The 24,564-nt window shown below is 33.3% G+C and overlaps 1 protein-coding gene across 3 annotated transcripts in view; it reads right to left on the bottom strand.

Annotated features, from left to right (window-relative positions):
* The window catches only part of JAK2 (Janus kinase 2), a 156,327-nt gene that overhangs the window by 19,159 nt on the left and 112,604 nt on the right, over positions 1–24,564 (bottom strand). For all 3 annotated transcript variants that reach the window (XM_058565750.1, XM_058565751.1, XM_058565752.1), the window contains 9 exons: positions 23,957–24,143; positions 22,964–23,091; positions 20,717–20,851; positions 19,512–19,599; positions 13,684–13,811; positions 12,759–12,897; positions 10,933–11,084; positions 10,624–10,774; positions 9,747–9,883 (listed from right to left, as the gene is read on the bottom strand). In XM_058565750.1, the coding sequence (XP_058421733.1) occupies positions 9,747–9,883; positions 10,624–10,774; positions 10,933–11,084; positions 12,759–12,897; positions 13,684–13,811; positions 19,512–19,599; positions 20,717–20,851; positions 22,964–23,091; positions 23,957–24,143 (1,245 nt within the window). The remainder of the gene's footprint in view (positions 1–9,746; positions 9,884–10,623; positions 10,775–10,932; positions 11,085–12,758; positions 12,898–13,683; positions 13,812–19,511; positions 19,600–20,716; positions 20,852–22,963; positions 23,092–23,956; positions 24,144–24,564) is intronic.

Here is a 24,564-nt window from a genome sequence, read left to right as displayed (position 1 = left end):
ATTAAAAGTAGTGAAGGAATGTGGAGCACTGACCAAGATGTTGGCCAATGATGAGAAGAGGAGAGAATAACAATCATATTCCCAGAGGAACATAAATGATGCTGATAGTTTGAAAGGGGTAGCAGCAAGGTCCAGATCTCTGTATCCCAGATCTGCACCATGGAGCAACAAGGAATAAAGAGGATTTTAAAAAGCTAGATTTTAATTCAGGTGAAGAGGCAAAGAATATAAGTATAAGTAGGCAGGAGGATAAAGGAAGAAAATACTCATTTTGAAATTCAATTAGCATAAGAAAGGTTTCACAATATTTTCTTAGCTCTTTTTAGAGTATTAAATTAAAATATACCATTATGTCTCTTGGTTTAAAACAAGTTTTTAAGTTTTATTTAAAGTAAAAATTCCTCTGTTTAATATTTTCACCATGCTGCTAATTGAAAAGAATAAAGGAATGTATATTAACAGCTGTTTTTTAATAAAATGAAAAGGTGAGATGCATCATTTTTGTGGGGATGGCATTTTACATTTTTTCAATAAGGCAATACAAACAGCTAGACAGACCAGTGAACACATTAATTCTTTCAAACAAAGATGAAATTAATATTATAGTGTTAAATGCAGCCAGGAAATATCCACATTAAAATCTTACAATTGACTAAAGACCACACCATTTTCCTTTCATTTCCTACAAACTAAATTACTGAGAAATATACTTGGTTGTAAATATATTTTGAAAATGCCTTCCTTATTGCGTCCTCAATTTATATCATGTTTAAAATAATTTTAAGCCCAAAGAACTATGTAAAAAACTAAAAATGTTAAAAATCAAAAAGGAAATAACTCAAAGTTGCAATAATGGGGACTGCTATAAATAAATTATAGTAATTCACTTTTAAAATTATGTTTCAAAAGAATATTAATAACATGGGAAACCTTGATGATATAATAAATGAAAAACAGCAAGACAGAAAATTGTATACATATTATGGTCTCACTTTTGAAACAGTATGTTTGTGTGTAGGTGTGCAGAGACTGGAATGAAGGAAATGCATCTGTATTTTCCAATTTCTCTACAATAAATATATATCACTTTCATAACTAGAAAAAAGTTACTTTAAAAAAGAAAAAATCCTTTATAATTTACTCTGATCTTTTCACCTTGTTCATCTAAATTAGTGATGTTTTGAAGTTCTCTTTGTTATGTCTATTTCTTAAATACCAGTATATACTGCCAAATTATAATCGTTATATCCATTGTTTTACTTCAATATATGTACCTAGTAATATGTTCAGGGCTAAGGTAATATTTTTTAAGTTAAAAAAAAAGCAAGTAAAAACCAAGATTAATAAACAACAGAGGACTGCAATTAAGAACTAAATTGTGTGGAAGAGACAATAAATGCTATGGGCTTCCAGAAAAGAGGAAAATCAATGACAGCTGGAGACATTTTAGGAAAATCTTTATGGCATGGATAACACTAATATGGCACTCACTATGTGAGGAAAGACTAAGTATAAATAGAAATTTCTATTTCCCTTTTATTCAAGAATATGCTTAGGATAAGATACTTAAGATAGTTTATAAGTGAAACAGCACAAATTTTTAGTTATTTTAAGAAGACAAAACTGGTGATGTGGGAGAGAGACTACAAATTTTACAGACAGAATCTAGGGTAAGGGAAGGTCTGATTTTAAAAAGCAAATTTCAAGATTTATTATATCACTCTAAAAAGGGATTTTTGTTTGGAGGAGGCATCCAAGACAGTGGCATAGGAAGACCCTGAAATCAACTCCTCCTATGGACACACTGAATCTACACCTACATATAGAGGAATTCCTCCTGAAGAAGAACTGAGGGCTGAAAAAAACAGCTTCTGCAAAATCAACAACAGAGGGACCACACAGAGACCAGTAGGAGAGATGGAGACATGGTATCGACAGGAACTCCTCTCCTGACACAGAGACCTGCAGTAGGGAGGGATATCCTTGAGGGGCCTACACACAGATGCACCCACCCTGAGGCATGGTGAAAAACAGTGGTTTAAGGCACTTAGACTATCCATGAAGGAAATCCATTTAGGAGCACCTAAATATATAAAGCAAATATTAACAGTCATAAAGGGAGAAACTGACAAGAATACAAGAGACTTTAATACCCCACTTAGATAAATGGATAGCTCGTCCAGACAGAAAATCAATAAGGAAATGCTGGCCATAAATGACACATTAAACCAGATGGACTTAACAGATATATACAGAACATTCCATCCAAAGACTGCAGAATACACATTCTTTTCAAGTACACATGGAACATTCTCCAGGATAGATCACATGTTAGGTGACAAAACAAATCTTAATAAATTCAAGAAGACTAAAATCATATCAAGTATCTTTTCTGACCACAATGGTATGAAACTAGAAATCAATTACAAAAAGAACTCTGAAAAAAGACATGAACACATAAAGACTAAACAACATGCTATTAACCAACGAATGGGTCAATGAAGAAATCAAAGAGAAAAATCAAAAAGTTCCTTCATATAAATGAAAATGGAAATACAACTCTTCAAAATCTATGGGACACAGCAAAAGCAGGTCTAACAGGGAAGTTCACAGTCATACAGGCCTACCTCAAGAAACAAGAAAAATCTCAAATAAACAATCTAATTTAACACCTAAAAGAGCTAGAAAAAGAAGAACAAACAAAGCCCAAAGTTAGTAGTAGGAGAGAAATAATAAAGATCAGAGTGGAAATAAATGAAACAGAAACTAAAAAGACAACAGAAAAGATCAACGAGACTAAAAGCTGTTTTTTTTTTTTAAATAAAATTGATAAACCTTTAGCCAGACTCATTAAGAAAAAAAGAGAGGGCTCAAATAAAATCGAAAATGAAAGATAAGTTAACAACTCACACTACAGAAATACAATGAATCATAAGAGACTACTATGAACAATTATAGGCCAACAAATTGGAAAATCTAGAAGAACAGATAAATTCCTAGAAACACACAACCTTCCAAGACCGAATCATTAATAAATAGAAAATCTGAATAGATCAATTACAAGTAATGAAACTGAATCAGTAATTTAAAAACTCCCCAAAAACAACAGTCCAGGACCAGATGACTTTAAAGGTGAATTCTACCAAACATATAAAGAAGAGTTAATGCCTATCTTTCTCAAATTATTCCAAAAAATTGAAGAGGGAGGAATGCTCCCAAACTCATTTTAAGAGGCCAGCATTATTACCCTGATACCAAGAACAGATAAAGACGCCAAAAAAAAAGAAAATTACAGGCCAATATCCCTGATGAACATAGATGCTAAAATCCTCAACAAAATATTAGCAAACCGAATTCAACAATACATTAAAAGGATCATACACCACAATAAAGTGGGATTTATTCTAGGGACACAAGGATGGTTCAATATCTGCAAATCATTCAACGTGATACACCACATCAGCAAAACGAAAAATAAAAATCATATGATCATCTCGGTAGATGCAGAAAAAGCATTTGACAAAACTCAACATCCATTTATGATAAAAACTCTGAACAAAGTGGGTATAGAAGGAATGTACCTCAACAGTATAAAAGCCATGTATGGCAAACCCACAGCTAACATCATACTCAACAGTGAAAAGTTAAAAGCTTTTCCTTTAAGATCAGGAACAAGACAAGGATGACCACTCTTGCCACTTTTATTCAACATAGTATTGGAAGTCCTAGCCATGGCAATTAGGCGAGAAAAATAAGTAAAAGGAATCCAAATTGGAAAGGAAGAAGTAAAATTGTCAGTATTTGCAGATGACGTAATACTATGTATAGAAAACCCTAAAGACTCCACCAAAAAACTATTAGAACTAATAAATGAATTCAGTAAAGTTGCAGGATACAAAATTAATATACAGTCATGCATCGCTTAACGACAGAGATACGCTCTTAGAAATACATCGTTAGGTGATTTCATCACTACGCAAACATCACTTGTATATGCGGTCCATCACTGACTGAAACTTCATTATACAGCACATGACAGTACAGAAATAGGTGATGTTTCTATGTATTAATAATGAGCTATCAGAAAGAGAAATTCAGAAAACAGCCCAATTTACAACTGCATCATAAAGAATAAAATACCTAGGAACAAATTTAACCAAGGAGATGAAAGACCTATACTCTGAAAACTATAAGATATTGATGAAAGAAAATGAAAACAACATAAATAAATGGAAAGATATACCATGCTCATGGACTGGAATAATTATATTGTGAAAATGTCCATTCTACCCAAAGCAATCTACAGATTCAATGCAATCCTCATCAAAATACCAATGGCATTTTTCACAGAACTAGAACAAAGAAACCTAAAATTTGTATGGAACCACAAAAGACCCCGAATAGCCAAAGCAATCTTGAGAAAGAAGAATAAAGCTGGAGGTATCAGGTTCCCTGATTTCAAACTATACTACAAAGCTATAGAAATCAAAACAGTATGGTACTGGTATAAAAACCGACACTTGGATTAATGGACTAGAATAGAGAGTCCAGAAATAAACCTATACATATACAGTCAATTAATCCATGACAAAGGAGGCAAGAATATACACTGGGGAAAAAGATAGTCCTTTCAACAAACGGTGTTGAATGCAAAAAAAATGAAACTGGACCACTATCTTACACCACATATAAAAATAAATTCAAAATGGATTAAAGACTTGAATGTAATACCTGAAACCATAAAACTCCTAGAAGAAAACATAGGCAGTCAGCTCTCTGACATCTGTCTTAACAATATTTTTTTGGACCAGTATCATCAGGCCAGGGCAACAAAAGCAAAAATAAACAAATGGGACTACATCAAACTAAAAAGCTTTTGCACAGTGACAGAAACCAATGAAACAAATAAGCAACCTGCTGAATGGGAGAAGATATTTGCAAATCATACATCTGTAAGGGGTTAATATCCAAAATATATAAAGAACTTACATAACTTAATATTAAAAAAACAAACAACCTGATTAAAAAATGGGCAGAGGATCTGAACAGATATTTTTCCAAAGAAGACATACAGATGGCCAACAGGCACATGAAAAGATGCTCAACATTACTAATCATTGGGGAAATGCAAATCAAAACCACAATGAAATATCACCTCACACATGTTAGAATAGCTATTATAAAAAAGACAAAAAATAACAAGTGTTGGTGAGGATGTGTAGAAGAGAGAGCCCTCGTACACTGTTGGTGGGAATGTAAACTGGTGCAGCCACTACAGAAAACAGTATGGAGGTTCCTCAAAAAATTAAAAATAGAACTACCATATGATCCAGCAACTCCACTTCTGGGTATTTAATCCAAAGAAAACGAAAACACTAATTCAAAAAGACATATGCACCCCTATGCTCACTGCAGCATTATTTACAATAGTCAAGATATGGAAGCAACCTAAGTGTCTACAGATAATGAATGGATAAATACACACACACACACACACACACACACACACACATACACACACACTGGAATACTTCTCAGCCATAAAAAAAGAATGAGATCTTGCCATTTGTGACAACATGGATGGACCTAGAGGTTACAATGCTAGGTGAAATAAATCAGAAAGACAAATACTGTATGATTTCAGTATATGTGGAATCTGAAAAAACAACACAAAACAAATGAACAAACCAAACAAAATGGAAACAAACTCACAGATACAAGAAACAAACTGATGGTTACCGGCGGGGTAGGGGGTGGGGGGAGATAAGGGGCAGGTGAAATAGATGAAGGGGATTAAGAGGTACAAACTTCCAGTTATAAAATAAATAAGTCATGGGGTGGGGATGTAATGTACAGCATAGGGAATATAGTCAATAATATTGTAATAATTTTGTATGGTAACAGATGATAACCAGACTTATCATGGTGATCAAATATTTTGTAATGTACATAAATATCAAATCACTGTGATGTACACTTGAAACAAATACAATACTGTATGTCAATTATACTTCAATTAAAAAAATTTGTTTTCAATGGTTTTAGCAAGCTTTACCCTTTAATATTATTAATTACTTTCTTATTTATTTATTTATTTATTTTAACAAACAATCACTAAAAGTTCTGCACTAATTTGAGATTGAAATCTCTTTGTTTTTAAAGGAGCCAACAAATACTGAAGGCGCACATTTTGTTGTCTGGAACATTCATTTTCAAAGAATGGTTGAAAGCCTAAGGTGAGGTGTGGCTGTTAGAACTACTCCATTACCTCCTAATTTACACGTCCCAATTAATTTCTGCCCCTAAATCAGTCTTAACTACCAGCTATGAAAAAGTACATTAACATTTAATAAAGAAATGCCTGAATAACAGAAATATACAATTTTGATTAACTAAATAAGGTATATGAAAAGGGCAAAACTATAATTATGTTTTAAGGAAGTTTAAATACCCGTTATTTTTAGAAAATAATGAAAAAATCAGAAATTTAAACTAAATAAAAGAGTAGTCTGAATAAGTGAACAGTAAATCATAAGGTAGCTACTGAACTATTGAAAGGCAGTTTTATTAATTTAAAGTTACTTTTTCTAAGTAACTACAATCTATGAATATATGTTGATATGTATCACATTTCCTTGCATGGTTTATACACCTAAATATTAGTTCTTTTATGAAAGCACATTTAACAGCGTGATTTACATTTTTACTTAAATCTAGCTGAGTTTGAGTTATTGCAAATATTGAATTAAATCCAAATTAATGAGATTTTAGGGTAATTATAAAGAGAATAAGAAGTTCTTTGAAAAGAGAAACATAACCTAATAATATTCCTAAAAATAATTTTATAATATTCTTGTTTAGAAAGGTATACTACAATTTACTGCAGAACTGTTACCTTAGGAATATTTTCTGGATAATTCTAAACAAATTCCCATCAAGTATTGAATAACAACACAGTGTTGCATTCTGTTTTAAAAAATTCATTAAAACTAATAACCAAAATTATGTAAGGGCCATGTTAATGAAATTTTGTATGAAAAAATCAACTTATAATTAGGAAACCATGTGATATCTCAAAATCAATACTTGAACAGCTCATAAATATACATGAAATAATTACAATGTTGACATTTGTACTAACGCACATCTTATGAAAATCTTACTAACTGTGATCAGTGTGAAATTGACACAGAGTATATCTTATCACAGCGTTCTATAATTGTTAGTTTGCTATCCACCTCCTCCAACTAAGCTGTAAACTCTACAGAGGCATTGATTATATCTCATATCCACAGTGACCAGTGGAGCACCTGGCACTTAGCAGGGACTCAAATATTTGTATATTAAAACCACATCATTGCAGGGAAAAAACTAAAAATTTGAAAGTAATTCAGACCTCCCCAAAGATGTCTGGTTCCTAGATTGTCCTTTAGATCTTCATCTACTGGTTTAAAAATTTCTGACTCTAAAAGTGAAGGATGGCTTTTTCACTTTGGATTTTGGAATTTAAAATGTTGACTTTTTTCCTAGAAAATGGCCTTAATCATACAAATGTTCATATATTCATATTAAAAATTGAGAAAAGATAGAAGTATAAGAAGAAAATTTTAAAGGTTACAAATATCTATACCAATTGAAGATAACAAAATTTCACTAGATTACTACCTTTTACTTCAAATAAACTGGATTTTATTTTCTAAAACTTTCTCTATAGTCTACCAAAAGAATCTCTGGGAGATATAATAATACCCATTAAAGGCTGGATCTAAGGATTAGAAAAATTAAATGGCTTGTTCAGAATCACAGAGAAAATAATTTTTAAGGTTTTCATGATTTTGTGACTAGTGACCATAGTCATGAAAATATCTGCAAAAAACTAACAATAAATCAAAATGTATTCAGCAATAAACCCATGAATAAGTCATATTACACTAATTTCTCCCTTTTCCATAAACAATTTATTGTTTGCAATGTGATCCCTGAGTGGGAATAAAAAAATTACTTTCTTACAGCTTAACATTATATGATTTGCCCCAAAAAGATAACAATAGAAGATGATAATACAACTGAAGCATACTCACATGAACAAAATCAAATACATATGTGAAATAGTAGAAATAGCATGGAAGTAGGAATAGAGAAAGGTTCTCATTTCATATCTGCTAATATCTAGCTTTTTGATCATAGGCAAAACTACTTAACTTCTCTGGACCTTAATTTTTCTCATTGTGAAACGAAGAGGTTACTCTTAAGTCTAAAGCATCATTTCCGAAACTGTTCTAGAAAATACTTTCTATGAGATGTCAATAGATAATTTGGGGGGTGGGGATAAAAAGGTCTAATGAATTTTGGATACACTGCATACTACCAAGAAATTGATGCTACCAACATAGAATTATGGCCAAGGTCACCCAGTATGGTTGGCAGCCTCTAAGATATCTCCCAATGTTCTCCACCTTCTGACATTCATACTTTTATAATCCCCTCCCCTTGAGTTTAGGCTGGATTTATTAACTCATTTATAATGAATAGAATACAGCAGGAGTGATGAGATGCCACTCCTGAGATTAGGTTATAAAAAGACTGTCGTTTCCACGCTGGCTGTCTGCTCTCAGCTGCCACGTTGTAAGGCAGCCCTGTGGAGTGGCCCACGTAAGTGAGATTGGAGGCAGGTATTCTGAGGCTGTCAATAGCCATGTGAGTGCGCTTGGAAGTAAATCTTCCCCTAGTCAAGCCTTCAGATGAGACTGCAAGGCCTGGCTGACACCTTGATTGTAATCTTGTGAGAGATCTTGAGCTAGAACCACCCAGCTAAGTTGCTCCCAGATTCCGGATTCACCTAAATGAGGTGATAACCTAAATGAGGTGATAATAAAGGTTTGTTGTTTTCAGCTGTTAAGTTTTAGGTTAATTTGTTAAACAGCGATAGATAACTAATACACCCAAATACCTGGACCTTTTTTTTTTTTTTTTGCCATTGCTACATCCCTTGAAACATTCCCAAGACTATTTTACAAACAAGGAACAACAGCAAAGTATTAATATTGCTAATCCAATACTTAATGTTTAGCTCTGGTAAAGCTGGATCAGAACATTTAACTTAGATTCAAGGCCTAAGTGAGGCCTTCATAATGCCTCCATGCCAAAATGCAATTTGTAAGGCCACATGGTACAGAAACCTTTACTAGCAAGCTTAGGGTAAGAAAGAGCTTACCGCTATGATTAGGCCTGCTAAGAACTAAGCCTTTCCTGGTCCTATTTAAAATACGTAGGCTATGCAGGAATGTATGACCTTTGAGCAGATAGAGACACTGTCTGCTAGTGAACATGGTCCAGTCAACATCTAGACTCTGAAAAATCAGATTAATTATTTCCACCTGAGATGACTAAAAAAGGAGGGGGGTAGAAAGGCTTAATTGTTCCTTTCTCTATTTCATAACTAAATTGCTCTCTACCAAGAAGTCCCATGGTCAAATCAACTAGGGAAATACGGCCTAATTTACCATCCTCTTGAAGATGTTATATGCACACTACACGTTAAAGGTTCTGAGAAGCTCTTCAGTAAAGACAGCTGTTTTTTTAACGTAGCATTTCTCTGACATCTGACAACTAAACCTTTTTTCTACAAAAACTCCTTAAAATTTTGTGGAAACTTAACTTTAAAGAATCTCTAAAGCCTTTTTCTCTCCTAAATAAAGTGTTCTGTGATTATACTTTAACTATTTAAAAAATTTCTGACATCTTACCTTGCCAAGCTGCTGTAGAAATTTCAAGTGTCTCTCTTCAAACTGTGTAGGGTCTCGGTCTTCAAAAGCACCAGAAAACCCTAGGGCACCTATCCTCATATTTGGTAACATGTCATTTTCTGTTAATAGTTCATAATCTGGAGAAATAAAGAATATTACCACCATAAGCTGGCAAATACATTCTCTGGGTTAAACTGATATATATTCAAGCTAACCAAAATAATCAGAATGAATTAGAAATACTAAATACAAATGGATACAGGGAAACTCAAATAGTTTAGATTATGTTAATGAAAGCTTTAATTATTACTCATAATCTGACAGGCTTTCAAGAAAGATTTTTGCAAATAATAAATGATTACCTTCCAAAACAGGTAGTTTTAATATTTATAAAGTAAGCTTATATTCAGACTTTTGTGGTGAGAATGGCAAGTAGTATTGGAACAGGAAATACCTATACACATGCATATTTAGCTACATTTTTAAAGGAGACGAGAACAAACAAAACCAAATCTACTTTATATTTAGAAAATCAATCAATTATAAAATATATGAGAACTAGTTAAAAAAAAACAGAAAGAATTGTTTTTAAAAAGTCAAATAAACCAAATAAACTTCTATAGTAAACTACTCTGGTAAACTAAAATTAGATTTTTGAAGGAGAAAAAGCCTTTTTTCAAAATAAAAAGACTGCTCAATCAAGGAGACTAGAATATTTATAAAGTAGGAAAAGTCATATGAACATAATAAGAAATTAAGAGGGTCTAAAAGACATCAAGGAACTTCTTGGAAGAAATTACAAAATTAGTAAAGATTTGTTAAATACAACAAAGACAGAAAGCTGGAGAATCAATAAGATTGCTACATCAATACATACCTGGAGTAAACAAACTATTAAGATCACGTATGATGGCTCTGAAAGAAGGTCTAAAATCTGGTTCGTAATCCATACAATTATTAATAAGATTTGCTAATTCTGTCCACTTTGGTGCAGGAAGCTGGTGCCTATCTTCATAAAACTGTAGCTTCTATAATTAAAGAACCACACATTTAGAATAAATTGTATAATGCTGTACCAACCTTCTTTTTAACATTAGATGGGCTAAAAAAATATCAAAATCATGTGAAAGAAATATCAAGGATCACAGATAGAGTAATTCCAACTTCAGAGTCCATATAAACTTACTCTTTGAGAATCCAAAGCACTCAGAGGCTTATCTCCTCCACTGCAGATTTCCCACAAAGTGGTACCAAAACTCCATTTGTCTGTTGCCAAGTTTAGATTTTTAGGATTTTCAATGCATTCAGGTGGTACCCATGGTATTCTCTCCTGAAGAACTTTTAAACGATAGGAACCAAAGTATGGTTAAAAAGTTCCCACAAGTAAACAGTTCTTTAATATGCAAATAATTTTCAAACTGATTTGAATAATCAGGCCTTTTTTATTTGTTTGGGGGGTGTGTGTGCACATAGCATGAAAGGAACTAGCTTAAGAGCTAGAATGATATCATCTAATTCAATATCTCAGCTTTAACATGAAAACACTGAGAACCATAAAAAGTGAATAATTTGGCCAAAGTCACACAATTTGTTAGCAGCATGGAGAGAATGAGAATCCTGTACAATGAATCCTGGATCAACCGAACTTCTTTCCATTAAACCATAGTGTCTCAACTAGTATCCCACTCTCTTTACCCTTTCCTATTAGCTCTGAATTCAATAAAAAATTTTTTGCATAAGATTTGTCCTAAAATTGCCTCTTGATTTTGTATTTCTTTACAATGTGTAAGTAGTAATGTTAACATCATTCCAAGCTATTCTAATGATTAATAGCAGTGGCGATTCTAACTTGCAGATGAAAAAACAAGGACCAACAGGCAGATGGATGACTAAACTATACCAAGATATTCTGGGTACATAATTGATATAGGTAGGTTTTGCTCCGATCGTGGAAATTCCCAAGTAAAGTTCCTGTGGTCTTTGACCCCACCAGAAAAATGATATTTAAGGAAAGAGGGAGCACTTGAACTCTACATTCTGGTATTCTGGCACAGATAGACAGACAGACAGACAGATAGATGACAGATAGATAGATTGGTAAATAAATAAATAAGTAAGAATGAAGGATAATCTGTTGCATCTTTTGGTATATTTTGATAAGGCAATGTGAATATTTTTGCAATATAATTAAGAGATTAAAAAGTACAAGTTCCTTTCTCCTTCACCATATGAATACATTTTCTCCTTCTTCACCTCCCATTCCAAAGCATAAAATTTCCCTGAGTACCAGATCTAAGATTCTATAACATTTTCTGCCCTATTATGTCTTCACTGTCAGATAAAGCCACCAAGTTTAAGTACTATTGGCTCCAATAGGATACCATGCATCAATGCACAAAAGCCGATCAATTTAGATTCTAAATTTAGAATATTCAATTCGAGAAATTAGCTAAGATAACAACATACAATTACAACATTATTTGGACCAAAAAAAAACTCCTCTTAACTATTTGACTCAAATTTTTACTTTAACTAATTGTGTGAAATAGAAGGTTAACAAACACAAAAAAAAGCTTTTTTAAAAAATCACAATTAGCTGAATCATTAAACTAGATAAGATCTCAAACTAGATAATATATATTCTCAAATTTTTATTTAGTGACTAAAGGAAAGAAAAATTTCGAAAATTTACTTGTGGCTCAAAGAATGATATTAGAAAATTTCACATTAAAAAATGGATAAAAGCTGAACTTTCACACATAATTAGGGATTAAAATTGTTTTAAAAACTCATCTTATAGTCGATAGTAACATGATTATAAGAAAGAAGAAACGGACAGAGACCTGGATGTAACTGTAACTTAATTTAGATTGCTAAAAATGGTAGCTAAATTTTATTATTAATCAAGAACATATCAATAAAATAGAGTTTGATAAAAATTAACAACATGCTTTTTATGCTACTCGCCAAGTAAAGCTTAATAAAGTTAAATGCAATCCCTGTAGAACTTACTGTCCTTTGGCAAAACTGTAATACTAATGCCAGGATCACTAAGTTTGATGAAAGGAGGATTTCCTGTCTTCCTGTCTTCTTCTCTGATAAGTAGAATATTTTTGGCGCACACATTTCCATGAACAAGGGCTTTTTCTTCCTATTAAAGTTAAATGCACATACATTCAAATATCAATCCACAAATATTTGAGCACTTAATATCTCCAAGGCCTCAAAATGGACTTAAAGAAGAAAGATAAGTAAGATAGTATTAACTAATAAACATTAATTTGGAGACATGCTTTGAGATAATAAAAGGAAATTTTATGGCAGCACTGTGCTTACTGTTTTACATTTTAAATGACACAATAATCTATACCCATGATGAAATGAATACATTAAATCTACCCAATGCCACTTCACTTTCTAAAGCTGAGATTTTAAATAGTATATATTGCTAGATGGTAGGTGACAGTAAGAAATACTGTTTATGTTCAGCAGCAAGACAGGGATCTGATCAGTGGCTGGCCCTCTGGTATTCCATTCCTCTAGCAATATTGCTTTCTTATTAGACATAATGTCCAACTGCCCACAAATACCATAACGAAGTATTTTCTGCAGGGATTTTCTGCTGTCCACAGTTAACAAAACATATTTCTGCATAATATTTGGTTAAATTCTCTAAACCCAAGTGACACAAACTACAGTGTCCGTCAGCAGTTCTAAGAGATTGATGAGATGACAAAACTACTTCTTTCAAAAGTGATTTTACATAAAGAAATACATGCCTAAAATAATCCCTTTCACCAACTAACAGATTATTTTAAATGACTCAGCATCCATTTGCAGATTTATTTCCTGTTCTCAGGTCAAGATCCTTTCTACATTACACTGTTTCTTAAGATAAAACAATAAGTTTTGATAAAAGAATAAATTAATTACTTACTAGAAAATGCATGGCCCACGCCAATTGTTTAGCCACTTCAAGTTTCCATAATATATTTATAGAATTTTTATTCTTTTTCAGATATATATCTAGTGATCCAAATTTTACAAACTCCTGAACCAGAATATCTGCATTAAAATATAATAATAACAATAAGGCTCAAGCTCACATACAATAAAAATATATACTTTTAAACTTTTATAAATACATTCATAGTTATACATGGGTATTATAGGTAAAGAGATTAAACTACGTAAAATTCACTAATTTTAAAAAAGCTAACAGCTGTATACCACTGGATTTTTGGGTTTTAGTTTATTCACAACAGTAAGAGGTAAGAGACTAAACAATTATATATATATATAATTATATATAACAAATAATACATAACCATATTACATAACATTATATATTATATATATTGTATTATATTTTTATATATATATAGACATAATATATAATATTACTCCAATACACCTCTATGTCTTAGTACTGAATTATGGCTGCTTTTTCAAAACAAATGAAAATTTCACATAGTTAATTTCTCTTCCACAAAACTATTTAGGCCTTCAAAACTTCCTGAAATTCTTCTACACACAAAACTAATAGCAACGTCTGTTCTATTGTAGGCATAAAGGAGAATCTGAGTTCAAACTCCATTCATCCTTTTAATTTATGCTAAAAAATGAGTGTTTTTGCATTGCTTTAACTTTAAAACAATTTTTTAAAAATACTATTAAAATATATCTTGCCAGAGAAACAAGTGTTTGCTTCTAAAAACAGTCCTGCCTTTAAGACACAGATAAAAATTTCCCACTCTGTTAGTTTTGACCAAGTTCTCAAAAGTCAAGACTGTTTCAGGGGCTGGCCTGGTGGCGCAAGCGGTTAAGTGCACACGCTCTGCTGTGGCGCCCCGGGGTTCGCCGGGCGTGCACCAATGCACTGCTTGGCAAGCCATGCTGTGGCGGTGTCCCATATAAAGTGGAGGAAGATGGGCATGGATATTAGCCCAGGACCAGTCTTCCTCAGCAAAAAAAAAAAGGAGGAGGATTGGCAGATGTTAGCACAGGGCTGATCTTCCTCACAAAAAAAAAAAAAGTCTAAACTGTTTCTACGTAAAGGCATGTTATTTAATAGAGTAATTAACTGGGTTTAGGGTTTATTTATAGTCATCTAGTAATAATTTGTAATGGAGTAAGCTCAGGTAATCAATTTCAAATCTGAATTTATTGAAATTATTTTGTTGTTTCTAAAGCATAAACAGTAGGTTATATAAATGAGAAAAAAAGGATTTTGGTGGTTTTTTTTTTTGTGCAGGGAAATAGTCACCGTAAGCTAACATCTGTTGCCTATCTTTCTCTTTTTTTTTTCTCCCCAAAGCCCCAGTGCATGGTTGTATATCCTAGTTGTAAGTCCTTCTAGTTCTTCTATGTGAGCCACTGCCACAGCATGGCAACTGACAGAGAGGTGGTGTGGTTCTGCAACCGGGAAACAAACTCAGGCCACCAAGGCAGTGATACTGAGGCTGCCGAACTTTAACTACTAGGCCATCAGGGCTGGTTCATATTTTGGTTTTTAACTAAAAAATGGACCCATATTGGGGCTGGCCTAGTGGCACAGTGGTTAAGTTCGTGCATTTCGCTTTGGCGGTCCAGAGTTCACGGGTTCAGATTCTGGGCACAGACCTACACACCGTTCATCAAGCCATGCTGTGGCGGCGTCCCACATACAAAAAATAGAGGAAGATTGGCACAGATGTTAGCTCAGGGACAATCTTCCTCACCAAAAAAAAGGACCCATATGCAACATTATCCTGATACCAAAACCAGACATGGACAACACAAAAGAAGAAAATTACAGGCCAATATTACTGATGAACACAGATGCAAAAATCCTCAACAAAATATTAGTGAATCGAATACAACACTATTAAAAGGATCATACACCATTATTATCAAGTGGGACTTATTCCAGGATGCAAGAATCATTCAACATCCACAAATGAATCAATGGTACACACATTACAAAATGAAGAATAAAAATCACACGATCATCTCAATAGATGCAGAGAAAGCATTCGACAAGATACAGCATCCAGATATGATAAAAACTAGGAATAAAATGAGTATAGAAGGAAAGTACCTCAACATGATACAGGCGATATATAACAAACCCACACTAACATCATATTCAATGGTGAAAAACTGAAAGCTTCCCTCTAAGAACAGGAACAAGACAAGGATGCCCACTTTTGCCACTCTTATTTAACATAGTACTGGAAGTTCTACACAGAGCAGTTCCGCAAGAAAAAGAAATAAAAGGGATCCAAATCGGAAAGGAAGAAGTAAAACTGTCACTATTTGCAGATGACATAATACAATGTATAGAAAACTCTAAAGAATCCACCAAAAAAGCTATTAGAAATAATAAACAAATACAGTAAAGTTGCAGGGTATCAAATCAACGTGCAAAAATCAGTTGCATTTCTATACATGAACAACGAATTAGCAGGAAGAGAAATTAAGAATACAATCCCATTTACAATCACAACAAAAAGAATAAAATACCCAGGAATAAACTTAACCAAAGAGGTGAAAGATCTGTACACTGAAAACTATAAAACACTGTTGAAAGAAATCAAAGAAGACACAAAGAAATGGAGAGATATTCTGTGCTCATGGATTGGAAGAATTAACACAGTTAAAATGTCTATACTTCCTAAAGCAATCTACAGATTCAATGCAATCCCTATCAAAGTTCCAACAACATTTTTCACAGACATAGAACAAAGAATCCTAAAATTAAGATGGAACAACAAAAAATCCTGAATAGCCAAAGCAATCATGAGAAAAAAGAACAAAGCTGGAGGTTATCACACTCCCCGATTTCAAAAATAACTACAAAGCTACAGTAATCAAAACAGCAATGGTAGTGGCACAAAAACAGACAGATCAATGGAACAGAATCAAGAGCCCAAAAATAAACCCACACATCTGTGGACAGCTAATTTTTGACAAAGGAGCCAAGAACATACAGTGGAGAAAGGAAAGTCTCTTCAACAAATGGTGCTGTGAAAACTGGACAGCCACATGCAAAAGAATGAAAGGAGACCATTATCTTTCACCATACACAAAAACTAACTCAAAATGGATTAAACACTTGAATGTAAGACCTGACACCATAAAACTCCTAAAAGAAAATATAGGCAGTACACGCTTTGACATCAGTCTTAGCAGCATCTTTTTGAATACCATGTCTACTCAGGCATGGGAAACAAAAGAAAAAATAAACAAATGGGACTACACCAGACTAAAGAGCTACTGCAAGGCAAATGAAACCATGAACAAAACGAAAAGACAACCTAACAACTGGGAGAAGATATTTGCAAATAATATGTATTTGATAAGGGGTTAATATCCAAAATATATAGAGGACTCATACAACTCAACAACAAAAAAACAAACAATTGAATCAAAAAATAGGCAGAGGATCTAAACAGACATTTTTGCAAAGAAGGTATACAGATGGGCAACGGGCACAAGAAAAGATGTTCAACATCACTAATTATTAAGGAAATGCAAATCTAAACTACAGTGAGATACAACCTCTTGCCTGACAGAATGGCTATTATTAAAAAGACAAGAAATAACAAGTGTTGGAGAGGATGTGGAGAAAAGGGAACCCTTATACACTGCTGGTGGGAATGTAAACTAGCGCAGCCACTATGGAAACCAGTATGGAGACTCCTTAAAAAATTAAGAATAGAACTACCATATGATCCAGCTATTCCACTTCTGGATATTTATCCAAAGAACATGAAAACCCAAATTTGAAAAGATATATGCACCCCTATGTTCACTGCAGCATTATTCACAATAGCCAAAGACTTAGAAACAACCTGCCCATCAATGGATGAATGGATAAAGATGCGGTGAATATACACAACAGAATACTACTCAGCCATAAAAAGATGAAATCTTGCTATATGCAACAACTTGGATGGACCTTGAGGGCATTATGCTAAGCGAAATAAGACAGACAGAGAAAGCCCAATATCATATGATTTCATTCATATGTGGAAGATGAAAACAACAACAACAAACACACACATAAACATAGAGAATAGACTAGTGGTTACCATCGGGGAAGATGGGAGGGGGGAGGGTAAAAGGGCACATGTGTATGGTGACAGATGGTAATTAGACACTGGGTGGTGAACATGCTGTAGTCTACAGAGAAATCAAAACATAATGATGTACACTGGAAATTTATATTATGTTATAAACCAGTTACCTCAACTAAAAAAAGGAAAATTAAGATAAAATAAAAACCACAAAAATTCAAGTAAAAATTTTAAGCATGGCATCACGATGTGTATTTTTAAAGAAATTCTGACAGACTTTCACATTGTAATCCATGTTAGTTCATGGCCCAGTAAATTATTAAGCACCTGTACTGCATACATGTCTATGCTTCATAAATTTGCTTTAAACTGCAAACTGTAGATCTAATCTCAAATTGTGATTCTGCTTGATCTAATATTAAAATTACTTAGTTTTCACTTGGTATATAACAACTGTTAGTGACAAAAGTTGCTTTTGGACGTTGCTGGGTAACTAAAACAAATTTCATGACAGTTTTGCCGTCCATAGTTAATTTGGGGAACAATCCACATGCCAATAATTAAGAATTGACTGCAAGTACATTTACATCAGGGCAGGTGTTGAAAGAAAAAAGATCTAGGAGTTACAATGAATAAGAACTTAAAAAATTTTATGTGGCATTTAAGACTACTATATTTCCAGGATACCACTGATTGTCATATGCCCCGTTATTTCATGTGTCGTAAAAGAAAAAAAAAATTGGCAAACTAGGGTATGCCATCGATTATATCACACTTTGCAGTTTCAAATACTTTTAAATGTGAAAAGTGCATCACAGACTCAATAAAGTAAGTATAAAAGCAAGTGAAAGAACCAGGATTATATACTCTAAAACACTGTTTTCAAACTTTGTAAAGAAGTGTATTCTTTTTTCCCCAAATGAAAAATTATGAGAAACATCAATAAATAAAAAGAGATAAATGTAGAACCACTCTAGCTGTGGAATGACTGGGCAGAACTCTCCACCACTGCATTTAGATTTACTCTCACTTCATCAACTCCCTGCGATACCTGAGATACCTCCACAGAACAGATTTGAAAACCACTGCCTTTGAAAAGACTATCAATTTTCAAAAAAGACATGAAGAAATGTTATATAAGTATGGATGTGTATTTAATCCACGTGACTAATGGAAAATGGGGAATTACATAAGTAATTTTCTGAATGTAAACTTGGTGAGTTTTTATGAACAGTCTAAATTTAGCCACAGAATACAGCTAATATGAACATCCAATCATTTCAGTCAGTTCCATTAAAAATTCAGTCTATCATTTATATGCTTTGTCTTCATAATTCCAAATAAATTTGTACTGAAATGGCCAGTTATTCCAATGTTATGTTGATCCGACCATAATCTGTATTGCTATGGTTAACAGAAAAGGTTGTAAGACATTTGCTTACTATATACTCTACTGTTTTGGTATTTTAACATAAGGCATATTAACTGTTTTCTGCATTTTAATTTCAGTCTCTGGTTTCCCATTCTAGAAGACAACTGAATAGTTCTACAATATTTTTGGTTTCAACAATATTTAACCCCTGTTAAATTATGGTTTATACTGATACCTAACTATGATCCTGAAATTGAATTTTCTACATAAACGAAAATGGATGTTCTGAGAAAGGCATACCATTAACATAAGGAAGCCAGTGGTTTTACTTACTCTCCTCTCCACAGACACATACTCCATAATTTAAAACCAGATATTTGTGAGAGAGCTGGCTCATCATGCTTGCTGCTTCAAAGAAAGACTAAGGAAAAGAAAAACATACAAAAAATGCCAAATAATTATTGTTTGTATATATAAGCATTCATAGTTCAGAAAGATTCTCTCTGCCCTAAGAGAAATGCACTGTCTCATAGTCTCAGCAGGACTACAGATAAAGCTACAATGTGCTTTGGTCCCCTTATATGGACTTGCAACTGCCATCAACCTTGATGCTAGAGTTCATTCTGAGGAAACCCCTGAGTAAGCCTGGAATAAGGAGATACCAGTGAGAGAGAGCAACAGTGGTACAGGGCAACATGAATGACGTAAGATAAACAGGCTTAGATCCATAGCACCTAGAGTAGAGAACAGAGGCACAAACAGAGGTAGACACCAGAAACAGTGATAAAGGACTGAAGTAAATGGATGGGAGCTTCAAATAACATTTCCTAAAGAATTAAGAACAATCTCTATGCAGATAAAATATCATGACAACTGTTGGGAGACTGACATTGTATTAACGTCACTCTTAACTCAACTAAACTTTGACTAGAACTCCTGGGTATGGTTCTTGAGGATCACAATCACCAACACTGTGGTGTTCTGAAGGATTAAAACAACTCTTCAGCTTGTATGTTTCACATCATCTTCCACTAACATCCTTTAAGACACTTTAAGTATCAGAAATGTCTGTCATATCATGTTTGCTGATGTCTTGCTATGCTAAAGACTCTGGCAACTGGCAGCTGGGTTTCTGTTGGCTAGGATGATGTCCAGAGGCATCCATATTTTACCTAGAGTGTTCCTTGGTATGGTGCCTTTCAATCTTTTTTTCTTTTAAATAGATGAAATTATGGAGGAAATCTGTGGAACCCATAAAGCTCTGAGGAGCCAACTTTGAAAATCACTGCCTTAGTATATGCAGAAATGTAATAACACTCACAACACAACACTGAAAGTAGTTAGATTGGAAATAAATTATTAAAAAATTTTATAATTTTCTATAGCCCCACCAGAATGCATCCTCAGAAAGGCCCTTGGTACATATACTCTTAAAAATTACAATTTTGAAAAGGTGCATGCATGAATGTGTCATGTGCATATGAGAGTACATCTTTAAATATCATAAACCACACGAATGACACAAAGAACATACACACCTCTGAGTAGTTTCTATGTGATTTATCCAGAACTTTTAAAAGAACTTCTGTTTCATGCAGTTGACCATAGTCTCCTACTTCTCTTCTTACACCTTTAAAAATTTTTGTAAAAGTGCCTTGGCCAAGGCTTTCATTCTTTAAAAAAAAAGGAAAGAAAAGAATGAGTAAAGATGGAGAAAAATGAGACAATTAGGAAATAAGTTCAATGACAAAGAGTCAAAAAAAATTCATGAGCAAATATTTCCCGGACAAACAAAACCCAGATTTGAGACTCCCAATTAATTATATTCTGCTTCCTTACACTGTAATAAAAGACAGAAAACAAGGATTAATGAAAAAAGTGCACTTTGGTTCCACCTTATTCTTAAACCCCCTGAATTAGCTATAATTATCACTTTTTCATAGTATCAGTGTTTACCTGCATTTATTTACATTGAATCTTTTTCTTTGTTTGCCGTGCCTAATAGTGCAGTAGAAAGGCAATACGGTATGGTCCGTGGAGGCAGAATGTCTGACTTCTTCCTTATTACCACTTACTAGTTGTGTAACCTTGTACAAGCTATTTAATCTCTCTGAGCTGCAGTTGTCTTGGTTTCTTCAACTGAGGAATGGGGATAACAACTATTTTTCCCATAGGATTTTTATGAACAACAAATGAATAACTACATGAAAGCACTTAGTGCAGTCTATGACTCATAGTAAATGCTCAATTACTATTACTACTATTACTAGTATTTCTCACATATCCTTACAGAATAATTGTTGAAAGCCTGCAGTCTGAAGCAGGGCTGCCTGTGTTCAAATTGAAGTTCTACTATTATTAGTTTTGTAATGTTAATCAGGTTACTTGGCGACTCTTTGCTTCCTGTTATTTACATGAGGATTCATGTCTTTACAATTCTAGATAATTCTATCTATTGTCTCTATAGAACTCAGACATCAGTTGGTCTTTCTCATTCTACTCTCCAAGTCCCTTAATTTCTTTCATAATTTCTATTTCTTTCTCCTTATTTGTGGCATCTGAATAATTTTCAGGGCTATCTTCCAATTCACTAATTCTCTCTTCAACTATGAGTAATCTGCTCTCTAACCTGTCCATTTTGTTTTAATGTCACTGAGTGTGTCTTTTCATTTCTATACTTTTTGCCCCAAATCTCTTTGGTCTTTTTTGATAATGTCTTGGGGTTTTTTTTCCTCATGTTTTCAACTCCTTTCATATCTTTAAACATACATATGTATTTTATAATCTCTATCTGAAGAGTCTGTTATATGAAGTTCTTGGAGGTCTAATTTTCATTTGTTAGTCTGCTGACTCCTACTTAATCCTGGATTATTTCCCTGTATATTTTTAAATTTTTGATTAAAAGCCCATGTTTGGAGTCGTTTTATCTGTGGGAATCCTGGGTGACCCAGGTTAACAGTATGTTCTTCCAAAAAGATTTTGTATTTTCTTCTGCCTAGAACCACAGAGTAATACTAGGGGAATACTACTTTTTACTTTAATTTAATTTATTGGCTTAGGTCTTCTCTGACCATGCAGGTGGTATAAAGAAATCCCAACTCAAAAGCTTATGATTACAAATTCTCAGGAGAGAATTTTTTTCCTAAGAGCCGAACTAAAACAGACAACACTCCTTTTCTTCTCCTTTTGCTAGTGGGTAAGTTTTTCACAATCCATATATTGTTTTACCGAGGATGTATTTGCTTGAGGGTCCCAGCTTTATTGAGATGGTCTCACTTTTAATACCTGGTCTTGTGTAGGACTTAAGACTTTACCCTTCTTTGTATTGGTTTTAGATCTTAATCCCTTTCACTAGTGAGACTAATCCCGACCCCGCAACATCATCCTGCAGCTGAAATATCAGCTCTTATTACTACATTGGTTTCATTTCCTTCTTTATTTTAACCCCTTGAATTTCTCTTACTTTCTTGAGAACTTGAGAATTAAGAGATAGATCTTTTGTAGAAGAAGATTTTTAATTTACAACTTAGAGATATTTTTAAATTCCTGAAAAGAGAACACAATTCCATTCTTAAAGTAATTAATTTTGCTAATTTCTAACTCCAGCTCTGTACCACATTTTCATAAGAAATAAAAACATTTAAAAACTGCAATAAAATTTTTATAATATAGGCTATAGTACAATAGTTCCAAATGTCACATGAATGTAATGTGGGATAGAAAATGAAGAAAACAGTTGTTGTTTTAAAAGGACAAAAAAGAATAATCAGCATCTAATGACTTACAAATGTCAAATCTTCATTTCTGATTTTGTGAAACACCATTTGGTTCACATTATTATGCCTCTGTAACGTTGGTGAGGTTGGTACATCAGAAACACCATTGGTTCTGAAGACTAGAAGGTTTGATTTATCTTTAAAAGAAAAAAGAAACAATGAAATAAAATATATCTAATCAAAACACATTGAGGATACAAATTGCTCAAAGGAGTAAAATAAAATGTGTTCTATATTTAAGAAATGCTTAACAACTTCTTATGTTCAATTTTTCCATAGACAATTTTTTTAGGAGTTTATTCATTGAACTTTGATGTACTCTAATCAGTTATTTCATAAATTCAAAATTATAATCACTTGCTAACATATAATTTTTCAGGAATTTTAATAATAATTTTTAACAAGCCTGTTATTTTAAGGATTTCCAACCTTATCATCTTTATTTTAAAAGTACAAAAATTAAAATTCTAAAAGAGTATGAAAGTTTTTACTTAGAACAACACATGAGAATTTGGTAGTGAGGTCTTTCAGTTTAATAAACGACTGATTTATACCAAGCAAATATTATTTTTTAAATACCATTTTATTTATTTATTTTTTTTGGTGAGGAAGATTCACCCTGAGCTAACACATATGCCAATCTTCCTCTATTTTGTATGTGGGTTGCTGCCATAACATAGCCGCCAACGAGTGCTGTAGGTCCGCGCCTGGGAACCAAACTTGGGCCACTGAAGCGGAGTGCGCCGAACTTAACCACTAGGCTATGGGGCTGGCCCCTAAATGCCATTTTAGAATTATGGAACTTCAAGTCACTTCTAGACAACCCAAACCAAACTGAACAATCCTATTTGAGGATGCTAATACAACAGAATGAGACAAAATTAATTAGTTTTTGGAGCTTCTTCTTTCATATTTTTTTTGAAATCAATACACTAAAGATACCTCCCACCATATACACAATCCATGACCAGTATTTTAAAAATAACTAGAAAATTATTTTACCTTTTGGCTTTGGGGGACAGCATTTAGTAAACTGGAAAATTATACTGTCTGAGCGAACAGTTTCCATCTGATAGCAATTCAAAAGATCTTTAAGATTACTAAAGTTCTTCTTAGTCCCACTGAGGTTGTATTCTCCATTCTCATTTTTTGTAATCAAACAGTGCTTATATTCAATGACATTTTCTCGCTATGTAAGTTTAATTATAAAAAGAGGGAGGGAAAAATCACAATGGACATTATAGTGATTATTGTGACAAAAAGGATATCACAAAAACAACCAACAGAACATAGACATTTGAACCGTGAATCCTGATGAAGTACTGGTATAGGGTGATAGAGGTGCTTGGTTCCTCAAAAAGACATCTAATTAAAATTGCATAGACTACAAAAATGACTTAAGACTTCATCTAATTAAAAAGCAAGTAAGAAAGCCATGATAATTAACAACAATAATAATAATATCCTTAACAGCTTTCCATCATTTATAAGATAAAGTATAAAACTAATTTAGCATATAAGGCCCTCCATGAGCTGGCTTCTGCTTCCATCTTCAACCTCAACTCCTGTCACTCCCAATATATATCCTATGTTCTAGCTATATTGAGTGA

This window comes from Diceros bicornis, chromosome 22 (genome assembly GCF_020826845.1).
Source record: "Diceros bicornis minor isolate mBicDic1 chromosome 22, mDicBic1.mat.cur, whole genome shotgun sequence".
Classification (NCBI taxonomy): Eukaryota; Metazoa; Chordata; class Mammalia; order Perissodactyla; family Rhinocerotidae; genus Diceros; species Diceros bicornis.
This window is presented reverse-complemented; position numbering and strand designations above follow the sequence as displayed.